At 37.2% G+C, this 22102-nt stretch overlaps 1 protein-coding gene across 1 annotated transcript in view; it reads left to right on the top strand.

Moving 5' to 3' along the window:
- SLC39A12 (solute carrier family 39 member 12) overlaps positions 1-21789 on the top strand; it is a 33681-nt gene extending 11892 nt beyond the window's left edge. Inside the window, exons 5-12 of the mRNA XM_069005759.1 lie at positions 2274-2445; positions 5647-5819; positions 8061-8213; positions 9416-9526; positions 11787-11850; positions 15502-15660; positions 17052-17239; positions 21661-21789. Of these exons, the coding sequence (XP_068861860.1) occupies positions 2274-2445; positions 5647-5819; positions 8061-8213; positions 9416-9526; positions 11787-11850; positions 15502-15660; positions 17052-17239; positions 21661-21789 (1149 nt within the window). The remainder of the gene's footprint in view (positions 1-2273; positions 2446-5646; positions 5820-8060; positions 8214-9415; positions 9527-11786; positions 11851-15501; positions 15661-17051; positions 17240-21660) is intronic.
- The last annotated feature ends 313 nt before the right edge of the window (positions 21790-22102 follow it).

Here is a 22102-nt window from a genome sequence, read left to right as displayed (position 1 = left end):
TAATAATGTCACATTAAAATTTAAGTTCATAGTAATCCTGGACCCCATCTTGTCTATCCTACTTCTCAAAAAAGAGCCAACTTAGAAGTCAGGTCAGGTTTCACAGAGCCACGTCCAGTTGAATTCTGAACATCTCCAAATACAGAGATTATACATTCTTTTTTGGGAAACCTGTAACAGTTCTTTATTGCCCTCATATTGATGGACTTCTTTATTATAGCCAATTGGAGGCTTTTGTTGCTGCAACTGATACCTTTTGCCTCTCTTTCTTTTGCTGTATGCCTCTGAGAAGATTCTGTTTATCTTTTCCCTATAAACCACCTGAGACAGTTGAAGACTTAAGATACCCACCAAGTCTTCTCTTCCCAAACTGAACAAACCCAGGTCCCTCAGCCTCTCCTGGCACATCATGTGCTGCTGTTTCCTAGCCATCTTGGTGGCCCTCTGCTGGACTTCCCTCAATTTGCCAGTCTTGTACTGCTGGTTATTAAGCTGGACATAGTCCAGATGTGGACTCACATGTCCTGAGTGGTGGGCAGTATTCTTTCTCCAGTACCTGCTGGCTCCACTCTTGCAGCCAGTGTGCAGTTAGTGCTCGTTGCCACAAGGGCACACTGGTGGCTCATGTTCAAGTTTCCTGTCAGGACCCACCCCAAGGGCTTTTTCTGCAAACCTACCTTCCTTTTGGCCAGTTTTCCCTGGCCCTTATTGATGCATGGGGTTATTGTGTGTGAAGCACCATAAATTTGACTTGGCTGATCTTCATGAAGGTCTGGTCAGCCCATTTCTTTGGCTTGTCAAGGTTCCTCTAAATAGCAGCCACACCTGTCAGCATGTTGACTGGTGATCCCAGCTGGATTTCACCCATGAATGCCATCAGGTGCACTCTGTTCCATCACTCAAGTTTTTGGTGAAAGTGTTAAATGTTATCATCCCTGCTCTGACTGGTCAGCAATGCTGCTCATAAACAGTCTTCCAACTTAAAACTAGATGTCAGTGTTCCCTAGTTCTAGAGTCAAAACCACTGCTTGGAACAGGCAAAGTTAAGGTCTTTTCCAATATGGTAGCTTCTGAATTGTCTTCATGCTCTCCTTTGGCTTGAAGGCAGAACACACTAGGTCCAGGTGACAAGATCACCCATTATCCCGAAGGCTTGAATGTGGTTTTCAGAAAGAATATATCAGTGCTCAGTTAATTCAGTTTCTTATTGAACCACAAGGCATATTTTACTTCACTAATGGATGAGCAAAGGCAGGATTGTGTTGGGTTTTAACTGGGTTATTTAAAAGTAATTATACTTAACAACTTCAAAAGAAGCTTAAGCTTCAGTAATAAGAGAAAGAATATTTAGGAATCCCTTGAGTCTCAGATGCAGACCAATTTAAATGAATTTTTTTTTTTTTTTAATATATTGAATCACAGCTCATCAGATGAGATTAAGAAATGATTATTCCTTTAAGTAACATAACATATTTGATCTGGAGTTCTTCTGTTTAAAAGTGTTTACAGAAATTTCCACTAGAAGTTTTCTTATGCTAACTGCTCATGTTTTTACTAGAAGTTTCATCCCGGAGAGGAAAATCCAATTCTTCATGAAAATTTTTGAAATATAAATGGTCCCATGAAAAATTGCTTCTTTTGACAAAGAGATGCTCCAAACAAGAACAAAAAGTAGTTGGAATTCTGAAGTACCTCTAATAATACAATTATTAAGCATCTTTCGACCAATTTTAGACTATGTAACATCTAGTCTGCTGACATGCCCTCATTTAATGAATTTAAAAAGGTAACTTATTTCCATATCTTGGAAAGAAATACTGAAGATCCAGTACAAGGACAAATCTCAGTATTGCTTTGGTATAGGCAGTACCTTATATTAATAGCACTATTACTGCAAATAGTGCAGTTTCACAAGAATAGCTAAGGATATGGTTCATATTAGCATTAAAACATTTTTCTTAACACATAAGACAATAAAATATTGAGAGATATTATTTTGTATGATCTTTATGACACTAAGTGGCTTCAATAGATATTGAGCTGCTTTATCCCAAAGATTCTGGTCTTTCTGAAATATATAGCAGTATCAAGTTTACATGGGGAAAAAATGCAGTAATTGAAGTAATTAAACTAATTTAAGCAAGAAAGAGTATGTATATAGCAGGTTTCTTCTAGGCTGGACAGCCCTGTGTTCTAAGTTTCTGTATCTAACCTCAAAGTTAAATGCAGGTATATGCAACATGTTCAGTAACTGTATATACTTTTCTACAAAGGTTTGTTTCTCTGCCAATGAACTTGTGAAGATATTTTTGAAAAACAGTTCTTCCTCCATTTCTAAGGACCACTTCAAGCAAATCAGTCCAGCTATCGTTCAACAACTTTTAAGTTGTTCATGTCAGCTTCCTGACTTCAAGCAGACAAAGCTTCCACCAACAACTGTGGAAAGTGAGTTATGTTCTTATTAATAAATTATTATTTAAATTCAGATAAAGAGATGCGAGGACTTCCAGAGACATTTCATTTATTAATAAACCAAAACATAATGGGATTTATGCCCTTTTCAATTTATGCATCCTATAATTTCATAGCATATATGTCAGATAATACTGAGAAGTGAGGGGATTCAATGGTCTTTATTTTATAGTATTTGGAATTATATTTCAATATGTAAGGTTTTATTTTCTTCATTTGTTAGAGGACTGCTTGATATTGCCAGCAGGTAGGCAATAACAAGTCCTTATCAGTGGATAAGGGCTTATTTTTTGAAACTTGCACCAGGTTTATATTGGAATCACTGCATTGCTCTTACATATAGAAACAGGGTTACATTAGCTGGCATTTCATACCGTGATGTGACAAATGCTTGATATAGCTAAGTTCTGCGTGAATGCTAATGGTGTTTCAGCTTGAGACATTTTATAGCAGAGGAGCTTTGAGGATACTATTGTAGTAAGAAAAATATCCAGAAAAACAGTAACAGGGCAGCAGGACTTGTGTGATAGAGCTGGAACAAGAACTGGGTTAGAGTATAATCAGGTTTTTTCCACTTGCAGTTGTAGCCCTCACATGATTCTGCTTCCAGAAGTTTCTTCCCCATCTGTTCCATGGATTCCACTTCTCCTTAGTACCCCTTATAAAAGAAAAATTTGGATCTGATCTGACCTGAGGGCTTCCTAATGTGTTTTCTGGGAGTTTTTTTCTTACTTTTAACCCAGTGATATCTGGGAAGTGGCTAAAAATCAAAATGTGCAGGTGTAACACCAGAAACATTAATTTTGGTAGCGGATACGGTCATTTGGGAATGACCAAAACAGAATGGCCACCTAAGCATAATTGCCTGCATCTAGAGGAGAACTTTTTAGGCTACAAATCAATGTCTTCAATACCTTTATCCTAATATCTACATGGCCAGCTTTGGATGACTAGGTCTTTTTGGAGCTAGTAAGTTTTCCCCACATCCTGCTGCCCAATGATCCTTGTGGAACAGCACATGAATTATAAAGCATGAATGGACACACGTGGATATCGCAGAATTAAAAAGCATGGGAGAACACTCTTGGATATCCCAGGAATTGTTATAGGAGAGAGACATACAGAATAGGAAGAATCATTATGGGTCTTCAATAGGGAGCAGTCCTTCTTTCTTACCTTATCTCTCATTACCTGAACACCGTGCAGTCTTCACTGCTTTGATCTTTTCTGTGCTACACAGATATGACCATTTTTCAGATCGGGAATCAAGGGACAAAGAAAGAAAAGAAAGTAACTTACCCAGGTCATATACAAGGTTCATGAAAAATTCACTGTTAAGTGGGATTCTTCCAAGTCTAAAGCCATCAGCCCAATCAATGACATTTGATCTCATAAAGGTGAGAGATGAGAAAAACTGAACTACTCAAGTGCAGAATGGAATTAATAAGGCCCTTTCTGCAGCCCTTTCCCTGTGCTTTTTGACAAAGGAAGGTTTCCATGACCACAGAGATATTTCTGCTGTCTTGATACAGATAAAGGACTCCGTGTTTGACCTATGTGTGACCTAGTGACGTGAGCATAGGCTCATTAGTTTTATTCTGAGTTCTATTTTACAGACAGGATATGCTGTTTTGGCTAAGTCACCAAGGCTTGATCTTCCACATATATCTACTATTGTGTTTGAATGTGCAGTCTGTGAAATTAACTGTCTGATTTTATGAGGTGCTGAGCATTTGCAGTGCTTTTAAAGTTTGAAACATTAAGTAACAGTTCTGAATATTTTGGCATTAATTCCTTTATGTGTGTTTCTTATCAGTGTTTTACCTCCCATTTTAACACTTCCATTCAAATTAATCAGGATTAATATTGTGCAAAATTTCATGTTGGAAATGTGAGCAGTGTGTAAATGAAGAATTGTAAGAGTAACATTCAAAAAAATCCCAGTAATCTGGGAAAAATATGTTGGTGGTCTTGGTGTATTAATTGAAGGGATGTATTTCCACAGCAGATTTATAAATACAAGTTGAACCAAAATGTTCATGCTTAGAACCTAAATTAGATCCCTACATTCATTTGAGGTTTTAGGCCTTTATTTGTTTACAGAAAAGGATTTGGTTAAAAATGGGTGTTGACTGTAAAGATACACACAGGTGTGGCATGTGAGAACATAGAATCTCAAGCATAAACCCGTTAAAAGAGGAAGAAAATGCAGAGCAGTATTCACTGTGCTGCTCTGAGTGTCTCTAATTTGCATAGCCGCTGTCTGTTTAGCTCTTAAGGTTTGACATTTGGAAGCACCAGACTATTACATGTAAAGCCTGAAAAAATGAATGTTTTCTGGGCTTCTAATTCTGTCATCTGTATCACACATGACTAGAAAAATCTATGTGGCTGTTGTGGCTTAACCCGAGACAGCAGCTAAATATGAAGTAGCCACTTGCACACTCCCCCACTGCCTACCCCCACAGGGGCTGGGGAGGAAAATTGGAGAAAGGTAAAACCCATTGCTTGAGCTATGTTCAGTTTAATAATTGAGATAAAGTAAAATATACAATTCATGCTACTCCATCTCCTACTACTACGATGACTAGTACTGGAAAGGAACATTACAAAAAAAGAGAGAGAGAGAGAAGTAAACCCCAAGATAAACAATTGATGTGCAGTACAATTGCTCACCACCTGCCGACGGATGCCCAGCTCACCCCAGGCAGCATTCAGCCCCTCCTGGCCTACTCCCCCAGTTTATACACTGGGCATGATGTTCTGTGGTGTGGAATATCCCTTTGGCCAGTTTGGTCAGCTGTCCCAGCTGTTTTCCCCCCCACCCCTTCCTCAGCTTCTTGTGCAGCTCCTCAATTTCAGAGCATGAGACACTGAAAAGTCCTTGGCTCAGTGCAAGCACTACTCAGCAACTTCCAAAACATAACAGTATGTTATCCACATTATTCTCATCCTGAGTCCAAAACACTGCTCTGTACCAGGTACTAGGAAAATTAATCCCAGCTGAAATCAGACAGCGGCACAATGAATCACTTCTCCTGTGTGCTTGTATATAGAGGTATTAAAACATACCCTTGAAAACAATTACAAATACAAAACAAATACTCAAACACAAATACAAATACTGGATGATTAAAGGTGCCCTTGTTTTGTTTCATTTGTTTTCCCCTACAGAATATGGTTACAGCACTGTTGCTGTTTTACTTATTACTGTTGGATCTATGTTTGGTACAACTCTCATTTTATTTAACTCCTGTCAAGAAATCTATACACTCATTTTACAGCTATTTGTTGGTTTGGCTGTTGGAACCCTTTCTGGAGATGCATTGCTACATCTTATTCCTCAGGTAAGTAATAGACACTTCAGTGCTTTTAAAATGTTGACACATTTGTTTGTGCCCACACACAGAGAAAAGTTTCATTTAAACCTGGATAATGCTCATCAGTTTATAAATAAAGCTTTTCCTGAAATCCCCCCAGCATTCCAATTACATTTTCACTCTGTAGCTCAGAGAAATTAAAAATAATAACAAGATAGTGATGCCATGAAGATTTTTGCCTTTTCTTTTATACCCCTGTTATACCTTTTTTGCAACTTCTCTATTCTTAGTGTTTTTTGCCTGCACTCTTAGACTTGTTTGTCAAGCTGAGAGACTAAACATTTTAGAAGCTTCGTAGCTAGAGATCAGTGTGCCCCAGACCCCAAGGTCCTCTCCAGACCCAAGGTCCTCTCCAGAACACATTCTGTAAACCAAGATAGAACCATCCAGGGGAAGGTTCCTTGGGGAGGGGGGCTCACTTGAGCCTCTCATTGGGGAATCTTTGATAGATATGCTAATTAGTAAAACCTATAATGTTATACCTGATCTTTCGGGGGGGGGGGGGGTGGGGGCATTTTTGCGGGGTGCATTTCAATGCATATGACCTGGACGTGGTGCACCTAAGGATCCTTAAAATAAATACCAAGGTAAAATCCCTTTTCCCCTTCTAACCATGTTTGACTCTTGATTTTAAGACCAGGAAAAAGCTTCAATGGATTCAAAGAAAATAAAGTTCCTATTTTCAATAAAACTTTTCAGAAACCCCACAAGTCCTGTGCAAGGCAAGTGCTAGATGGGTATTAATTTCTTTCATGAGGCAGATTCTGTAACACATTTTAACAGAAATTGTTCAAAGGTTTTATGAGGCATCCACAGTCCCCTCCACACATTGTTCCAGAGAACCAGGATCTATCAGCCTAATTAATCCTGAGGCCTAGAACTGCAATGAAATGGGTGCTGTGATCTTTTCCTAAATTCATAATCTAAATTTTAAGAACAGGATAACATGCAAAACAGAGCCAAATTTTCCATTGTGTATTCATTTGTTTTTGACAGAGGCTCCTCTGGTATGACACATATATTATGAGTAGATTTCTAGTGGTCATAGAAGAAGCTTCACTTAAGATTCTCGTCAAAATTTTCTTCATACTCAATGCAACATCTCTGGAAGCAAAACTGGGAGAGTGTTTTAAGGAAGGCAATTCTCACTCTCACACAATTGCATTTCTTTCAGCAACATCTTTTAAGTGTGAAAGTATTCTCCTTCATCAGTTTCAAGTGATGTATCCAGTAGCCTTTAGATGCCTCACTTTTAGAGCAAAGGAGGGCTGCTGTGCTGTGGCACTGGGGAAAAAAAGGAAGCACACCCACCAATAGAAATGCATTTTTGCATTAATTATACATTAACTAATTTATTCATTATTTTCACAGAATGACAGAGTTACAGAATTACAGAACAGTCAGAGTTGGAAGGGGCCTCTGGAGATCATCTAGTCCAACCCACTGCCAAGGCAGGATCACCTAGAGCAGGTCACAGAGGAATACATCGAGGAGTTTTTGAATGTCTCCAGAGATGGAGAATCCACAACCTCCCTGGGCAGCCTGTGCCAGTGCTCTGCCACCCCCAATGTTAAGAAGTTCTACTTCATATTGAGGTAGAACTTCTTGTGTTCTAGTTTATGGCCATTGCTCATCCTGTGGCTGGGCACCACTGAAAAGAGCCTGGCACCACCCTCTTGGCACCCACTTCTGAGATATTTATATACCTTGATGAGATCCCCTCTCAGGCTTCTCTTCTCTAGACTGAACAGGCCCAGCTCCCACAGACTCTTCTCACAAGAGAGGTGCTCCAGTCCCATAAACATCTTTGGGGCCTCTGCTGGACCCTCTCCAGTAGCTCCTTATCTACTTTCAATATGAAGTTTATATAGTAACATGATTCAAGTAATTTTAATAGTATTTTAACATCAATATATTGCAAACAAGATATATCTCACATATATAAAAGGTAATTTCATAAAACTGTCCCTAAAAATACTGTTACTTTCACAACTGAGAGATGAAGAAGTGTAACAGAGGCTTATAATAATAATTCATTTCATCCTCTCTTATTCAGCTGATTGTTTCAAAAGACACAATTTAACTTTGAAAGAACTGGGAAAATAAAATTCTGAGAATAAGTTGAATTAACACATTATGGCTTGCTCTAGAAAAAATTAAAACATTGCCATTTAATTTTTTTTTTTAACTTTGTCTCTTTTATTTTAGACTCTTGGTTTACATAAACATGAAGCACAAGATTTAGAACATTTTTATGAGGGAAAAGAATATATTTGGAAACTTTTGGGAATAATTGGAGGAATTCATGGATTTTTCCTGATAGAAAAGTGTTTCTTTCTTTTGGTAACACCTCGTGACCAGGTAAAGCTTTGTACAATTCATCCGTTAAAAAACACTTGTGTTTTGAGATTTTGCAGTGCACAGAATGTTAAAATGATTGTGGAAATTATAATTTCTGTGAGTTAAATGAAGCATTGATAATTGCTTTCCAAAGTGCTCCTACCAGATTGACCTTCAGTTTCTATTTTGCTTTGCTCTGTGGATTGTGATTGCTTCATGAATGTGTTCCATATATTTATAACTCAGGAAGGGAACAGTTAATCGAATGTGTTCTCTAAGCCTGCATTCATGACTCGCACTGGAGCAGGTGAAAAGTGTGTATCCATATGAAACAGCAATGACAGTTGTTTGCTCTAGGCTCTGAAGAGGAGAAAGATGTAATAGAAAGATAGATGCAAGCATAAGATATTTTCAAGAATGATGTCTTAAAATTTTCAGATTGTTTTTGATCCCTATCCCAATGATTTGAAAATCTAATATGTGGGCTGCAGTCAATAGGACTCAATTTTATATTGATAATATCACCTTGCTCACGGCCATGCTTACAGTAATTCTAATACTTTATTTTACTGTGGCTGGAGCCTGAAAATAGGATTATGCACAAGGATATAATGTAACAAAAAATGTGACAGCTCATTAAGCATGAGAGACAATCTTAATGTCACTTAAGAAGGCTAAACCTTTGCTGGTTCTGTTCTGCAGAGAGTGTGAAGACTGGCCTGATTTAGATATGCAGAAATGACTCCCTATTCCCACTACCTTTGATTCAGCCATAGGAATATAATGTGAGATTAATAGAAGGAAAATATTTTGATGATGGTGATATTTTATTTACTTAGTAAAAAGGAGTCCTTTTTGTTACTTGCTTGAGAGAAAGCTTTTATCATCATCCCACAAGTTTTTAAACTTTTTCTACTGAGAACTAGATGAATTCTCTGAGTTAATTTTTAAATCTATGTCACCTTTCAATTTTAGTTTGATTTTAAAAATAAATTTAGTTTTATCAAACCATTGTGGTTGTCACTGATTTATCTGATTCAGTTTCCAGGGTTTTTTAACAAAATAAGCATTAGGAACTGTTGCTGCCAGCCAGTGATCTTTTTCAATAGATTTTGTTTGGAAAAAGATTATTCTTAAAAATGCTAAATTTTCACAAAAGACTGAGAAATGCTACACCTGTGTTCATTGGGTTTCAGAACTAATTGCAAAGCATCTTCATTCAGCAGGGCCTTTCTTTAGTTAATGGGCACTGGGGACATACCCATGATCTTCCAGTGGAGTCTGAATTAAATGAACATTCAGGCAGAGGCAAATCTACTTCAACCATACAGTTGGTAGGTTACCAATATGACATACTTCCCTGAATTTATATTCTTCTTTCTCTGTTCCTCAAAATAAATGAAAAAAATTAATGTAATAAATCAGTATTATTTTTCAGTCTTTATTGATTTGTTATTACTTGACATGATTGTCAAGAATCTCTAAATTTTGAAGCTTATAATGAGCTTTCATAGAGATATCAAGAACAGATTTTACAATAACTCTTCTTAAGTGTGTATCAGATTGATATAACAATACACTTCCTGTATTGTTATACATTTTATTGATAAAATTCTTGAAGATTTTCCTCCTCCCTTCTTTTTAAACATTGACCATATGTAAAGACAGAGTCTCCCATAGGAAAAGCTTCAGAATTTTCTGCAGTGAGAGTTAAGTGCATAATTAGTGAAAAGATTAAATCCTGGGCAGTTCTTGGGCATTCTTCCTTAGATGTGAAGAGTAACGCAAACACTGTGGATATCTGGGAATGGTGCTTGCCTATACGAAGTTACACACTTTTATACTGGTCTGTGGATATTATCCAGACAGATAAATCTTTGCAAATTAAATTGAGTCATAACTTTTAACCTGATTTCTCTTTCTTTCAACAAATCTCTTCAGTCTATATCCAGTATCTGGATGCATAGGTGAACTCCATTTTACTAATGTAGTTGTGATGGGCAAGAGCCTCACGAGTCACCGCTAATCTCCAAAACACAGTTGGGAAACTCTCAATTGAAAACAGAGCAAACAGAGGAGTGAAGCAGGTTTACTATTTATTTGAGACACGTCTTAGCTTCCTGTTTATGATAAAAAATGATCATGTCGTTCCCCTCAGCTGCAAAATCCTCCCAAAGTTCTATATAGATCACATGAATTACCCTGGCTGAGCTGGTTTGTACAAGAGTAGCCAATTTTGCAGAATCATGTGAGTAATGCTAAGACAAACACTGGTTGACTAAGAAAAACTTATAAATCCTTCAGGTCAGTAATTAGTCTTGCAGTTTTTGACTCAGAGTTCAAAGAAGTGACATGTGAATAAATATTATAGGCAAACTGGAACTATTACTGGAATTCATATGACTGGCTGCAATCATGGGAATTAGAGACATTTATTTTTCCTTTATAATGTAGAATATGAAAAACAATTATTTTTCCTTCTTTCCTCATGCATCTACAGTACATATCCTTCATCACAACCAAGCTAATACCAGCCAATAAACATATTCTATTTTGTAGCCAGAGCACATCTCTGGTACAATTTTTGGAGTGGTGGCTGCTGTCCCTGACACAGTGCTCTTGAGCTGTTGTTGACTCCACTGGCTGCCACAATACATTTAACACACTTTTTTGGGAAAAAAAACCGCCAGCAAATAAAATTCAGTCTTTCTAGTTTCAAGAAAACAAGTCTTTTGGCTTATCTCTCCCTCACATGAGTTTCTAATAATTTCTCCAATCAGAAAGCAAAGCCCCAGGGAGGTAGGGGCAGTGAGAGATTATTCATGTTCTCCCTTCTCTCCCAACAGTTGCAATATCTATTAATTAAACGTTAGGGCTGATACATCAACTTATCTCTCTAGGATAAGGAAGCAGACACTGTTTCTTTCTTCACTTGCAATGAGGGTAAATTTCACCATGGGGCGTACTCAAGTGCTGCCATACCCTACCAGTGTTGCCTGGTGCCGAGAAGAAGCCCTTGCTAAAAGCAAGACACAAGACACTGGAGACTGCACCACCCTGAAGAAAACCCCCCTATATTTTGAAAGGGCGTGAAACCTACTGATGATCATCTTTTTTTAGTCTTGTGTTTTCACAAAGAAACTGTGAAGAACATGAGTGCCAAAGAGACTACCTATTTTTCCTTGGAAATCCTATGGACACAATCTCTAAGAAAACACAGTCATCCAGTCATGACAAAATCAAAACATGCAATTTTAATTATAATGTCCCTTTTAGTCTTGCATTTGGCTCAGATTTTTTGTGTATTCAAGCAGAAGTGTGGTTTTCTTGGGCTACAACAATGCCTATGAAAGTCTTTCTTCCTACCTGAATTAGACTTAACCCTCTCTTGGCAAGGTGTATTTCTTTTTTATGTGTTTCTGCATTACCAATCACACTGCCAGTGGCCAGTAAATTATTCTAATGATATCTGTGCAAATAACAATTGACTATCTTTAATTCAAATAGCTTGAACTTAGTTGATATTTTCCTGTATTTATGGCAGCAGCTGGAAGAGCCCCATAACACTGATGCATTATCTTTGCTTTTAACTAGAGAAGCCCAGAAGATTCTGAACCTGCTGAAGTTCCTCCAGAGAGCAAGGTGATCAGCAAAAAAAGTTAGTATCAATAAAAACACTAGACAAGACAGGAAAATCCTTCAAATATATTTTCTAAGATGGAATTGAAAGTGTGCAGCTGGCTTAGCTCTGTGTTTGCTTTGTGCTACATCACCACATCTCATGGCGCCTGGATACATAATTTAATCTCTGCTTAAAGACCTTCTCAGCTGCCAACCCTGTAATTGTGAAGTTCATTAATCTTACACTGTCCTTGCTTTAGTATTTGCTGTCTCACTGTTGCAATCTATTTTTCTAAAGCCTTTGCTTAAAGGGAAATAGTCAAAAATTAATACAAAACATATTTTTATAATTTTAAACTTACCTCAGGCTTTTATTTCTGAAGGTGGTGAAACATTTGTTTTGTTGGCTCCCTACGCTAGTATAATTCTATGTCCTTCTTTTCTTACACAATAAAGCAGTAGACTCTTTAAACCAGTAATGATTAATTACAGGTATGGAATTACAGCTTCATGATGGCTCTCAGTTTTAGAATGATCTGTTTGCTTCTGAGAACTTCAGATAATTCCTGTCTTCTGTGATTTTTTGCTACTTAGTTACTAAAAATAGCAAAATAGAGTATAAACCAAATTTTGCCTTTAACTGTACTTTGTGACCTTGGTGAATTCAGTAGAGTTGCAGTTATTCAACTGAGGGAATAATATTTTAATTGAAATCAGTTTATTTACTATAATTACCTCCCCTTTCTTTTGTGATGTCAGATCTCAGGTCATCAGTTTGAGTTATTTAAATATATAATTATCTTCTTCCAGGTTTTTAATGTTCTCTTCTGTTCTTGTGGACTTCATTTCTATTTCTGAAGCATTAGAAATCTGGATTTTCATTTCTTCACTCTCACCTCTCCAGTAGTACACAATCCAGTGCAAGTTTGAGCGTGACTACATACTTCATCTCTAGATATTTCTGTTCAGTTCAATCATCATTACCTGCTAAGCACCAAAAAATTTCTAGTGATCTCAATGTTACTTGTTCCAACTAACTCAACAATTTAGGATAGTTTCTCAGTAATCTTTGTTTAGTTTAATTTTTTCTCATACCTGGGTCTTATCTCCATAAGTGAAACCTTAGTAGGGAAGGGGGCGGAGGTTATTTGGGGGTTTTTCTGGGAATACATAATTACAAAAGTTTGTTTCATTACAGTTCTTTTAAATAGCTAAGTGCATAAACATACTTGGGTACCTTGATACTGAGCTAGATGTTTCTTCCACGAAACTGAACGGAATCTGCAGGTCTAAGAGAGAAGCCTGACAACTCCAGAACTGCAAAGCTTCACTGTAAATGCCTGTCAAGTAGGACTGCAAAAGGACAATCACCTTGGATAGTCAGGGAGATGAAAGAAAAAGATATCTGACTGGCCTCATTTATCCATACTTTTTGTATCAAGATCAGAGAAGACCAAACTAGCATTTTATATTTGGTATACTTAGTGACACTTTATATTTACTAAAACTGTTTTTTCTGTGTTGGTCATGGAAACATTGGGAAAAGATCTATTTATGGATAAATGTTTGCTTCAAAATCTTATTCTAAACTTAAAAAGTGTAGTATATGTTGAGGTCCTGTACCCATTAGTTTTATGAAAATTATAGAATAGGAATTGCTATGAGTTCTAATCCCCTCTTTAAGCAGAGAAAAAGTAAGATTTTTGGAGAAGAAGAGGCTTTGTAGAAATAGTTAAGGTAATAAGTTAGTACTCAGAGTTCGTGTTGGAATATAATGCAGCGAGATAATTGCCAGTAACAAAGCTGCTTTAAAATATGCTGAAAGTAAAGTAAGATAAACATTCATATTTATTTATACATGCATCTTCTTAACTTTCTGTCAAGTAAGTTCACAAAACTTAAATCTGTAATTGCTCCATGTTAACCTGATCCCTGTGCTATGCTACAATACACTGGAATGAGTCCCAGTAATCATGGTATATCTTCTCCAACAGTCAGATACTTGAACAAAACAGACCAATAAGACCTCAGGGCAGGCCATGATTTCACCCTTGCCAGTGCTTATTACAAATCACAAACTTAATGTAACGCAGCAATCTATTATTTCTATGTAATTCATGCTCTGTGCTATTGGTTATAAACTGCCCATAGTGTTTAGAAAGAGCAGTGCAAACTGGGGACATCCACGTCCGGCTCTGTAAGCTGGCAGCAAAATCTAACAAGCCCTGCCAATTTTTCTGAACCCACAGAGCTCCCAGGCAACTAGGGAGGATTTTCTGAATACGGTTGTTAGGCTTTTATGTGCTCTGTGTGTTTTTCATAATAGTCTGAAGGCTTCAGTTCTAGCCAGTTTCTGTAAGAAAAACATCTCCCCCATCACTATAAAATGTTCATCTCTGAGAAACATTACTGGAGTGAAACCTTATAATAACTGTATTCAGACAGGTCTGTGCAGCTTCATGTTTGCTCCTTAGTCTGGCATACTATGTCGATGTGAGGTTACCAAAAGTCAGAAAAATACATATTTAGGGCCCAAATCATGACCCTGCTCCTTCAGGCCTGAAACCAACCCTTTTCAAAGTGTTCTGTCCATTCTGTGTAGAGAGAGGGAAGCTGGATGAGTTTCTTGACAGACATTACGCAGCTGCTTGTAAGATTGTGGATAAAATGAATGAAACAAAGTACAGGATGGGGTAGCTAATTATGTGTTGCTAAGTTTAGACATTGAACTTATATGGAGCCTTGTTGCTTCTTGAAGAGATATACTCCCTCCCTGTGAATCTGTTCAGCATTCCACCCAGCTGTTACAGGCTGGGCAGAGAGACTGCCCCTAATTCCCTAGCTTGATCTCAGTACTTGCATCACTAGTGGCACCTTTCCACTCATGTCAAGTGACATGATGCCATGAACACCCAGTACACTGTTTCACAGTAAACAAGGTCACAGAACAGTATGGGAAAGACAAACAGCCATCTACACCCAGGAGTGGTGCTCCAGATAGGAGTACTGTGGGCATAACAGCCATTAATTGATTGGAACAAATATTGGATATAAGCATACTGTAACCCTCTACTATAAGTGATACTCTTAGGCTTGTTGTCTTTCATTTCTATCTTTCACTGTAACACAACTGCATAAGAAAACTAGACCCTGCAAATATTACTCAATAGTAGTAAGCTTCACAGGATTAAAACAATCAGCTGTGTGAGACCAAATATTTATCTTCACCATAGCTGTACAATTCGTGAGCAACTGTGGAAGAACTCCACATAACATCTAGCAAAACTTGTGTGAATTTCATCAAGTAAAGAAAGAATATAGAGAATAAATTGTTATAAAGAAAGATATAAATAAAGAAATATAATAGAAACCCTTAGGATGCATCATGAGACTGGACTCAAACCAAATTTTTTGTCTAATAGTTGACCTAGTAAGAATAAGGAAGTTATTTCCTGGTATCTGCATCTCATTTTGAATTGTTCTGGAACCTTCTTTTTTTGTTTCAAATGTATTGACGGACATGTAATAACAAGGACAAAGCAGATAAACACTATTTCCCTCTGATTATCATGACTTTTTGTAATGTTATATGCAAAGTCACGAAAAACTCCAAATCATTTGTAATATAACAAAAGTGGCAGTATCTGTTTGGGTTAAAACTGGGCTTTTTATCTCTTTGTTTTCCAAGGTAAGAAAATCAGCTTGCTAGCAATAATGGTTCTGGTGGGTGACAGTCTTCACAATTTTGCTGATGGCTTGGTAATAGGAGCAGCATTCTCATCCTCAACAGAAACAGGTGTGACAACGACTGTTGCTATTTTATGCCATGAAATTCCTCATGAAATGGGTAAGAAATATATGTGTGTATTTTTCCTGATTGGCTTTGCATTTCCAAGTTTCCCAAAAAGTTCTTTCCTGTATGACATTTGTGAGAATTCTTGTTATTAGCATCATGAATTATAACATTACTATGTGAGACTGATACTTTCTTTGCCCTTCACAAAAACCAGAGGAGGCTTCTGCACTCATTACTGGATGCCTTCCCATCTCGCCTTCTCCAAATGCAAATGACATCAGGTCAGGAGTAACCTGTTATTCTTATGTGTACAGACACAAAAAATAATAAACTGTAAGCAAGAGCCATGTGTGCATAATGGCCATGCCTGACACAGTGGCCTATCCAAGAGTTTCAATATGCAGCAGAGCTATTTAAGCAAGTATTCCTCTTGCTACCTTCATTCCTGCTGCTAATCAAGAACAATAAGATAATAAAAGGTGTACGACCTATTTTACTAGTGGACGGGATGGGAAGATTGTTCTGTTGAATATTGCCCTTGATTGACTTTCTGTGGTAAAACTTCCAGCATGGCTGAAGCTGCTCCTGGCACTGTGTTGACAAATGTTTATAAACTGGGAAGTTTGAGATGAGAACTGCAGGTTCTCATTTCTGTCATTAAGTGACTGAAGATTTCATGTGCTATGTAGAAAATTCCTCCAAACAAAAAGGTGGGATGGAGGACTGCTGTAAAACTGGTAACTCTTGTTTGCATAGCAAAGAAAATTTAAGTACCTGACAGTTACCTCCAAAGACACCTTCTTAATTCCGGGGCAGTAGTGCCTGAGTGTCAAAGTGGCCTTTTTACACTCATGAAACAAAGTTTTTCGAATCTTCTACTGTGGGCCTGTTATGAAATCTTTTATTTTAGAAGAAAAATCTGTGATGAGATTGTGATGTACAACTTGCTCCAATTGATTAGGACTGAAATCAGTGGAATTAAACTCAAAATGGGATCAGACCAGCATAGATTACTCTGACTTGCAGCACCTGTAAAACACTCAAAGACCATGCTGCAAATATACCCACATGATTTGAACTGGCAAGTCCCCAGTGGAGAAAGATTTAGAAACTCTGGGAAACCATGTGACTTCATTTTTGCATGTATCCAAGTTGGAAATGTCACAGAACATAGAGAACTAACAGAAAGCCCTCCTCAATACTGTATGCTATCTTTAGGAGCAGCTAAACAAGTACAAGTCAATATGACTTTTTTTTTGTTTTGAGATTTTTCTTTCACACTGGACAAGTTTATAACTAACTCTACAGAATTCTAAAGGCAGCCCTCCATCATTCACTATCTTTGTGCATATCCTAATTATTTTCCTTCATATTTTATTACCAAGACCCTTAAAAATACATTTATCAGTTAAATAATAAATGTTCTCTTTTTCTCTATGCAGGAGATTTTGCTGTGCTGCTAAGTACAGGGCTCCCCACGAAGATTGCAATTTTGATGAATTTTATAAGTGCACTAACAGCATTCTTAGGACTTTATATTGGCCTTTCTCTATCGACTGACCCATCCATTCAAAACTGGATCTTTACTATTACAGCTGGAATGTTCTTGTATTTATCTTTAGCAGAAATGGTGAGAACTTCAGTCTATTTTTATATTTTCCTTACAGCATAGCCATATCATAGATGAGGGTCAGACAAATGCAGGGGGATGAATGTGGAGAGAAAAAGAGTTCATAGGCTGCTTGTTGGGAAGAGCATGTTGTCTGCCCTGTGTGTGCAGAGTGCTTAAAACAGTAATCTGGTTTTGTTTTGTGTCACTCTCATGCTAGGTGTCATTATAATGAAAAGGGGAAAAAAAGGCCATTAAGGGACTAAGATAAGAGAAAGGCATAATGGACTTTCAGAGTCTTTTTAAAAAAATACTTTAAAGACTTTTAAGCAATGTATTTTTAGTTAATTAGTGAAAATTATATATTTGAACCTTCAGGCGTTTTTAAGATCATGAAAAACTTGGTTAATTTTTTCTTTTTCTGCCCTTTTTCTTTATATATTTTTCACCTGTTGTTTCAATGCAAATTTGCTGTTTCAGAACTCAAATGTAAGATACTTGTCCTGAACATTTCGTTTCTGTCCTAGGGACGTTTCAATGAGCTCTTAAGCAATTAAAAAGCCTTCAGATAACCTAAATTTTTTTATATTTGCCCAGTATTTTTTATACTCCCAGTTCAATAGCAATGATCTCTCTATAGAAAAATAAAGTGTGAAGATAGGAGGTAGGAGGAAGGTCTAAGGACTGAGCAAAATGTGGAGGAATCATAGCTCATGCAGATTCCTCAGGCCACATAATTTATTGAAGAGATGGGTAAGTGTTACACTTGTAGGAATGCAGAACATAAATGCCTGCTCAGCTTTGTCACAGGGCTCTTTACACATCATGTGTTGATGTAAAGTTTCTTGCAAGCTCTTCCACAAAGATGGAATGTTTTGAGTGAGTAAATCAAGAGGGAGGAAAAAAAAAGTCTCTTCATAAATTATTACTTTGTTTTTTCCCAAGCTGTCTGTCTCTCTCTTGTGTTCATTACCACCCCTTGTGTTCATTACCACTTCGTGCCTGAGATGCTCTATACCAGGTTCAGGCATCATACTTTAAACCTGATATGCCATTCCAGTATTATAACCCATTTAAAATTCAACTTAATTCTACTCTGCAGTAATTGATCTTAGACCTTGGTAGTATTTTTGTCTATTTTTGCTATTGTAAGTAAAGTAAAATGAACATAAAGTGCACCTAAGAGCTTAATAGGGAACTGCCGAGGGATTGTGGATGTGTCAACAGTCCTGACTGAGGTGGTAAATAACAGACAAGAACGCTGTGTACCAAGTTGCAGCTTGTTCTGACAGAGACATTTGGAAGTGAGGCTGCCTACCAGCTGTGTAGGCATGGTTTTACTAATGGGTCTAAGAATGATGTACACATATTTTTCCTTCAGTGTAGGATTGGTATCCATCAGGGATCCACAAGCTCTTAGAAAAATACCATGTTTTTCCCTGAGTCTTCAAAGCAATGTGCCAGCTGTAACTCCCAAGAGAAAATATAGTTCCAAGCAGAGACAGGGACGTATTTTCCCTTATTCTCAGTTTGTCATCATAATCTTCCTCTTGATGTGAAGGGGAGAAAGAAGGGAGAGAGAGGGGAGGATCTTATTTCTCTCAATCCCTTTTATTTATAGGACTCCCATCAGCCTTTCTCTGCATTTTGTCAAAAGAGCTGCCATCAGGAGGCTGACCTGTTTGTCAGTGTCAAATATCACAAGGATTATTTTATTTTAAAAATTATTTATGTAGTGCTGCAAGCATCTATAATCTGAAAATTTTTGCATGTTAGTATAGTACATCTCAAGAGAAAATGAGTCATTCTTTATGTATTTTTCAACTTTCTGCACAGAAATAGGTTCTATTCTCTGCTGCACTCTCATCTACAAACAGCAATCATCAGTACTCCTGCCAGTGGTGTACAAACACTTAATAGTACACAAAGCTTGACTACAATTTTCAGTACTTGTTTTATGGGATTTCACATATTCATGTGCTTGTGAGAGCAGCAGTTAAATAAAACTGAACAGCATCACTGGTTTCTGCATTGAGGAACATTGAGGGGTGTGAGTGGAGGTTTGTTGACAGAAAAACACAGTGAGACTGCAACCAAAGACAAAGTACCACAAAACTACTTCTGTGGGTAACTAAAGGTTTTTTGTTTCTACAAATTGCATCATAACTCCATTGGCAAGCTGTATAGACTAACAATTTCAGAAACTGAATAAGGGACAAAAGATAAAATCACTTACGTTCATCATTTTTCACCAAGAAATTGGGCAAAACTGAAGTTTACTCTTTGAAAATGATTTTTTGAAAATGTTTTCAAATGTAATTTTGAAAATTTTTTCAATTTTGAAGATAAGGGAGTAGTTTTTAAACTGATTTATTGGACTGTTGCAGTGTAGCAGCCATGCCACCTGTGCCCAGCTTGGTAGAACTCTTTTTTAGCCAGTACAAGCCTGAGAGCCTCTCATGCCCTCTTTCAGCATGCTGCTTCCCGTTTCTTCTTATCTTTTGTGTGCTCATGATAACATGACCTGGAGTGGAATAAAGCAGTACCTCTTTTGCCTCTGACAGACTTGAAGCATTAGCAAGTGTGATAGCTTCGACAGCTTGGGTGTGGTGCTGTGTTCCCTTAACTATTTGTGAAGTGGTTTGCATCTGCCAGTTGAATAGGCCTATGCTTCTTAAACAACAAGATTCTCTCTGCTGTACCACACACTTTGTTGTTCAGAGAGAGTTGGGTAACCACAGCTGATATTGTGACAGCAACCATTTTATTTTAGCAGATAAGCAGGGATGTCACACTAGGTATGGCTATAGAAATGGTTTGTATTGATAACATGCACAAAGGTTAGGTAGAGGGAGCAGACATCAGCACTGGACATGGAAAAGGTACTACTTGCTAAGAACTCCTTTTGAAAATTCTCTTAGGAACCTACTGTGCATCTGCGTAGCTCCTAAATTGTCACTGAGAGCAATAAATAAATTCTCACTGACAGCAATGAAAATACTGGATTTTGCAGCGGGAGGAGAAAATTTTCCCGTTTGGAGAACTTGTTCACTCAGGCAGTGGAAAAGAGGACAAAACAGACCGATTATGAGGATAAATAAGAAAGACTAAACATCTGGACTGGACCCCTGGATGCAGGCTAGCTCTTAATTAATAGTTTTTACCTATATACACAAAAACCCCTGTGGGCTCTGAGCACTTAAAACTGTCAGTTAAGATTTTGATTTACATCAGGACTTTGAGGTGTTTACACTTGCTTTTGATTAAAAGTTTCTGATTATCTTTAAACACTGATCAAATATAACTACATAAGTTTCTGTACCGTAATTTAAACCACTGCCTGGTTGTAATGAAGATCCAGGGCATTTGGGTTTCCTTGTTATTTTCAGGCAAAACTTTACAGCGGAGGCAGATTTTTCATTACAGTTTTGTTTTGGGCCTATGCCAACTTCCAAAGGAAGAAGAATGCAGGAGAAGCAGCCCCAGAGACCCCTGTCTGACAGAGGGAAGGACAAGCATAGCAAACACTCCCATTAACCTCCTTGGTCAGCACCACTCCACTGTCTCCCAGTGGCTGCTGCTGTTACAGCTACTGCAAAGAGGCTCCAAAGTGCAGAGGAACTCAGTAGTTTTATTCAAGCACAGAAAAAATACACAACCAAAACCAGAGGTCAGCACTAGATTATTGCTCTGTATTTATTTCCAGAGTTGATGTGACAGTATTAGCAGTCATCAGTGTTTCCCCTGCATAAAGCAAAAATATTAAGAGAATTTGAGCCTGAGGCATCATTTTTGCAAGCTCTGTTTAGACACATATTTAGTTTAAACCTTTGATAAAATACACTGTGTAGAGTGAAGGTCAATGCAAGTAGCTTTTATTACGATTATAAACAAGTGTTGCTCCATTACTTGATGTAAAACTGACAGAGAAAAATACTAAACATGATTTTTTTCAAGCATTTTTAAAAGTCCTGTTTTCAACTTGTACATTTACTAAAGCCCAAGTAAATAGGAGTGTTGCCAGTTATTTCAGAAAAAGCATGACTGACCCTATATATAGTAATGAACCAAAAATACTCCAACTAGTTTATTCCCACAAAAGGAAATCACTAATTTTACTAAATAAGTACTTCCTTGCACACATCTGTATAAAATTACTACAAACTACTGAGAAGTTAAAAAATTTCAGAATCTTGTTTATAATTCTTGTCAGTGCTAGTAAAAGAACAAAAGTGGGTAGAATTTGACTAATTGAAATATTTCACTGTCAAGATCACTTTTTGTCAGAATGTACAGAAAATGCTACACATTAATAACTATAGTCAGAAGCTCAGCATTTTGAAAGTTTTTTTTTTAATGAAGTTTGCCTTGTTTTCCCATAACTTTTTTTTCCCACAGATGAATTTATCTGGCTCTCATTCTGTGTCTTATTCTTTTTTTAGCTTCCTGAAATGACTCATATTCAGACACGGCGACCCTGGTTGATGTTTCTCCTACAGAATCTTGGATTACTATTAGGCTGGCTTTGCCTCTTACTTTTGGCTGTATTTGAACAGAAAATTAAAATATAACTTTTCTGTTGGAAATCTCGAAGTACCACTTATGACAGTGGATAGCATTATTCACAATTTTGTCATGTCTGCTATAGTGATATGTAAATTAAGTTGCTGCGATTTTATATCTGAACAGTAGATAACTATTTTACTTTATTAACTTATTTTTCAGATTTTGTAATTATTTTTTTGTAAACATGAATGTTTAGAATTATGTTTTATTTGTTACTGAGTTTACCAGATCCCATGCTCAAACTCACAGGAGCTTTTAATTAGTTTTTATTGAGACTGTTCTAGTTGAATGCTCTGCCAGTCTGATTGAAGAAAAGAA

Source organism: Aphelocoma coerulescens, chromosome 2 (genome assembly GCF_041296385.1).
Source record: "Aphelocoma coerulescens isolate FSJ_1873_10779 chromosome 2, UR_Acoe_1.0, whole genome shotgun sequence".
Taxonomy (NCBI): Eukaryota; Metazoa; Chordata; class Aves; order Passeriformes; family Corvidae; genus Aphelocoma; species Aphelocoma coerulescens.
The sequence above is the reverse complement of the archived record's forward strand: the minus strand, read 5'-3'. Positions and strand labels throughout refer to the sequence as shown.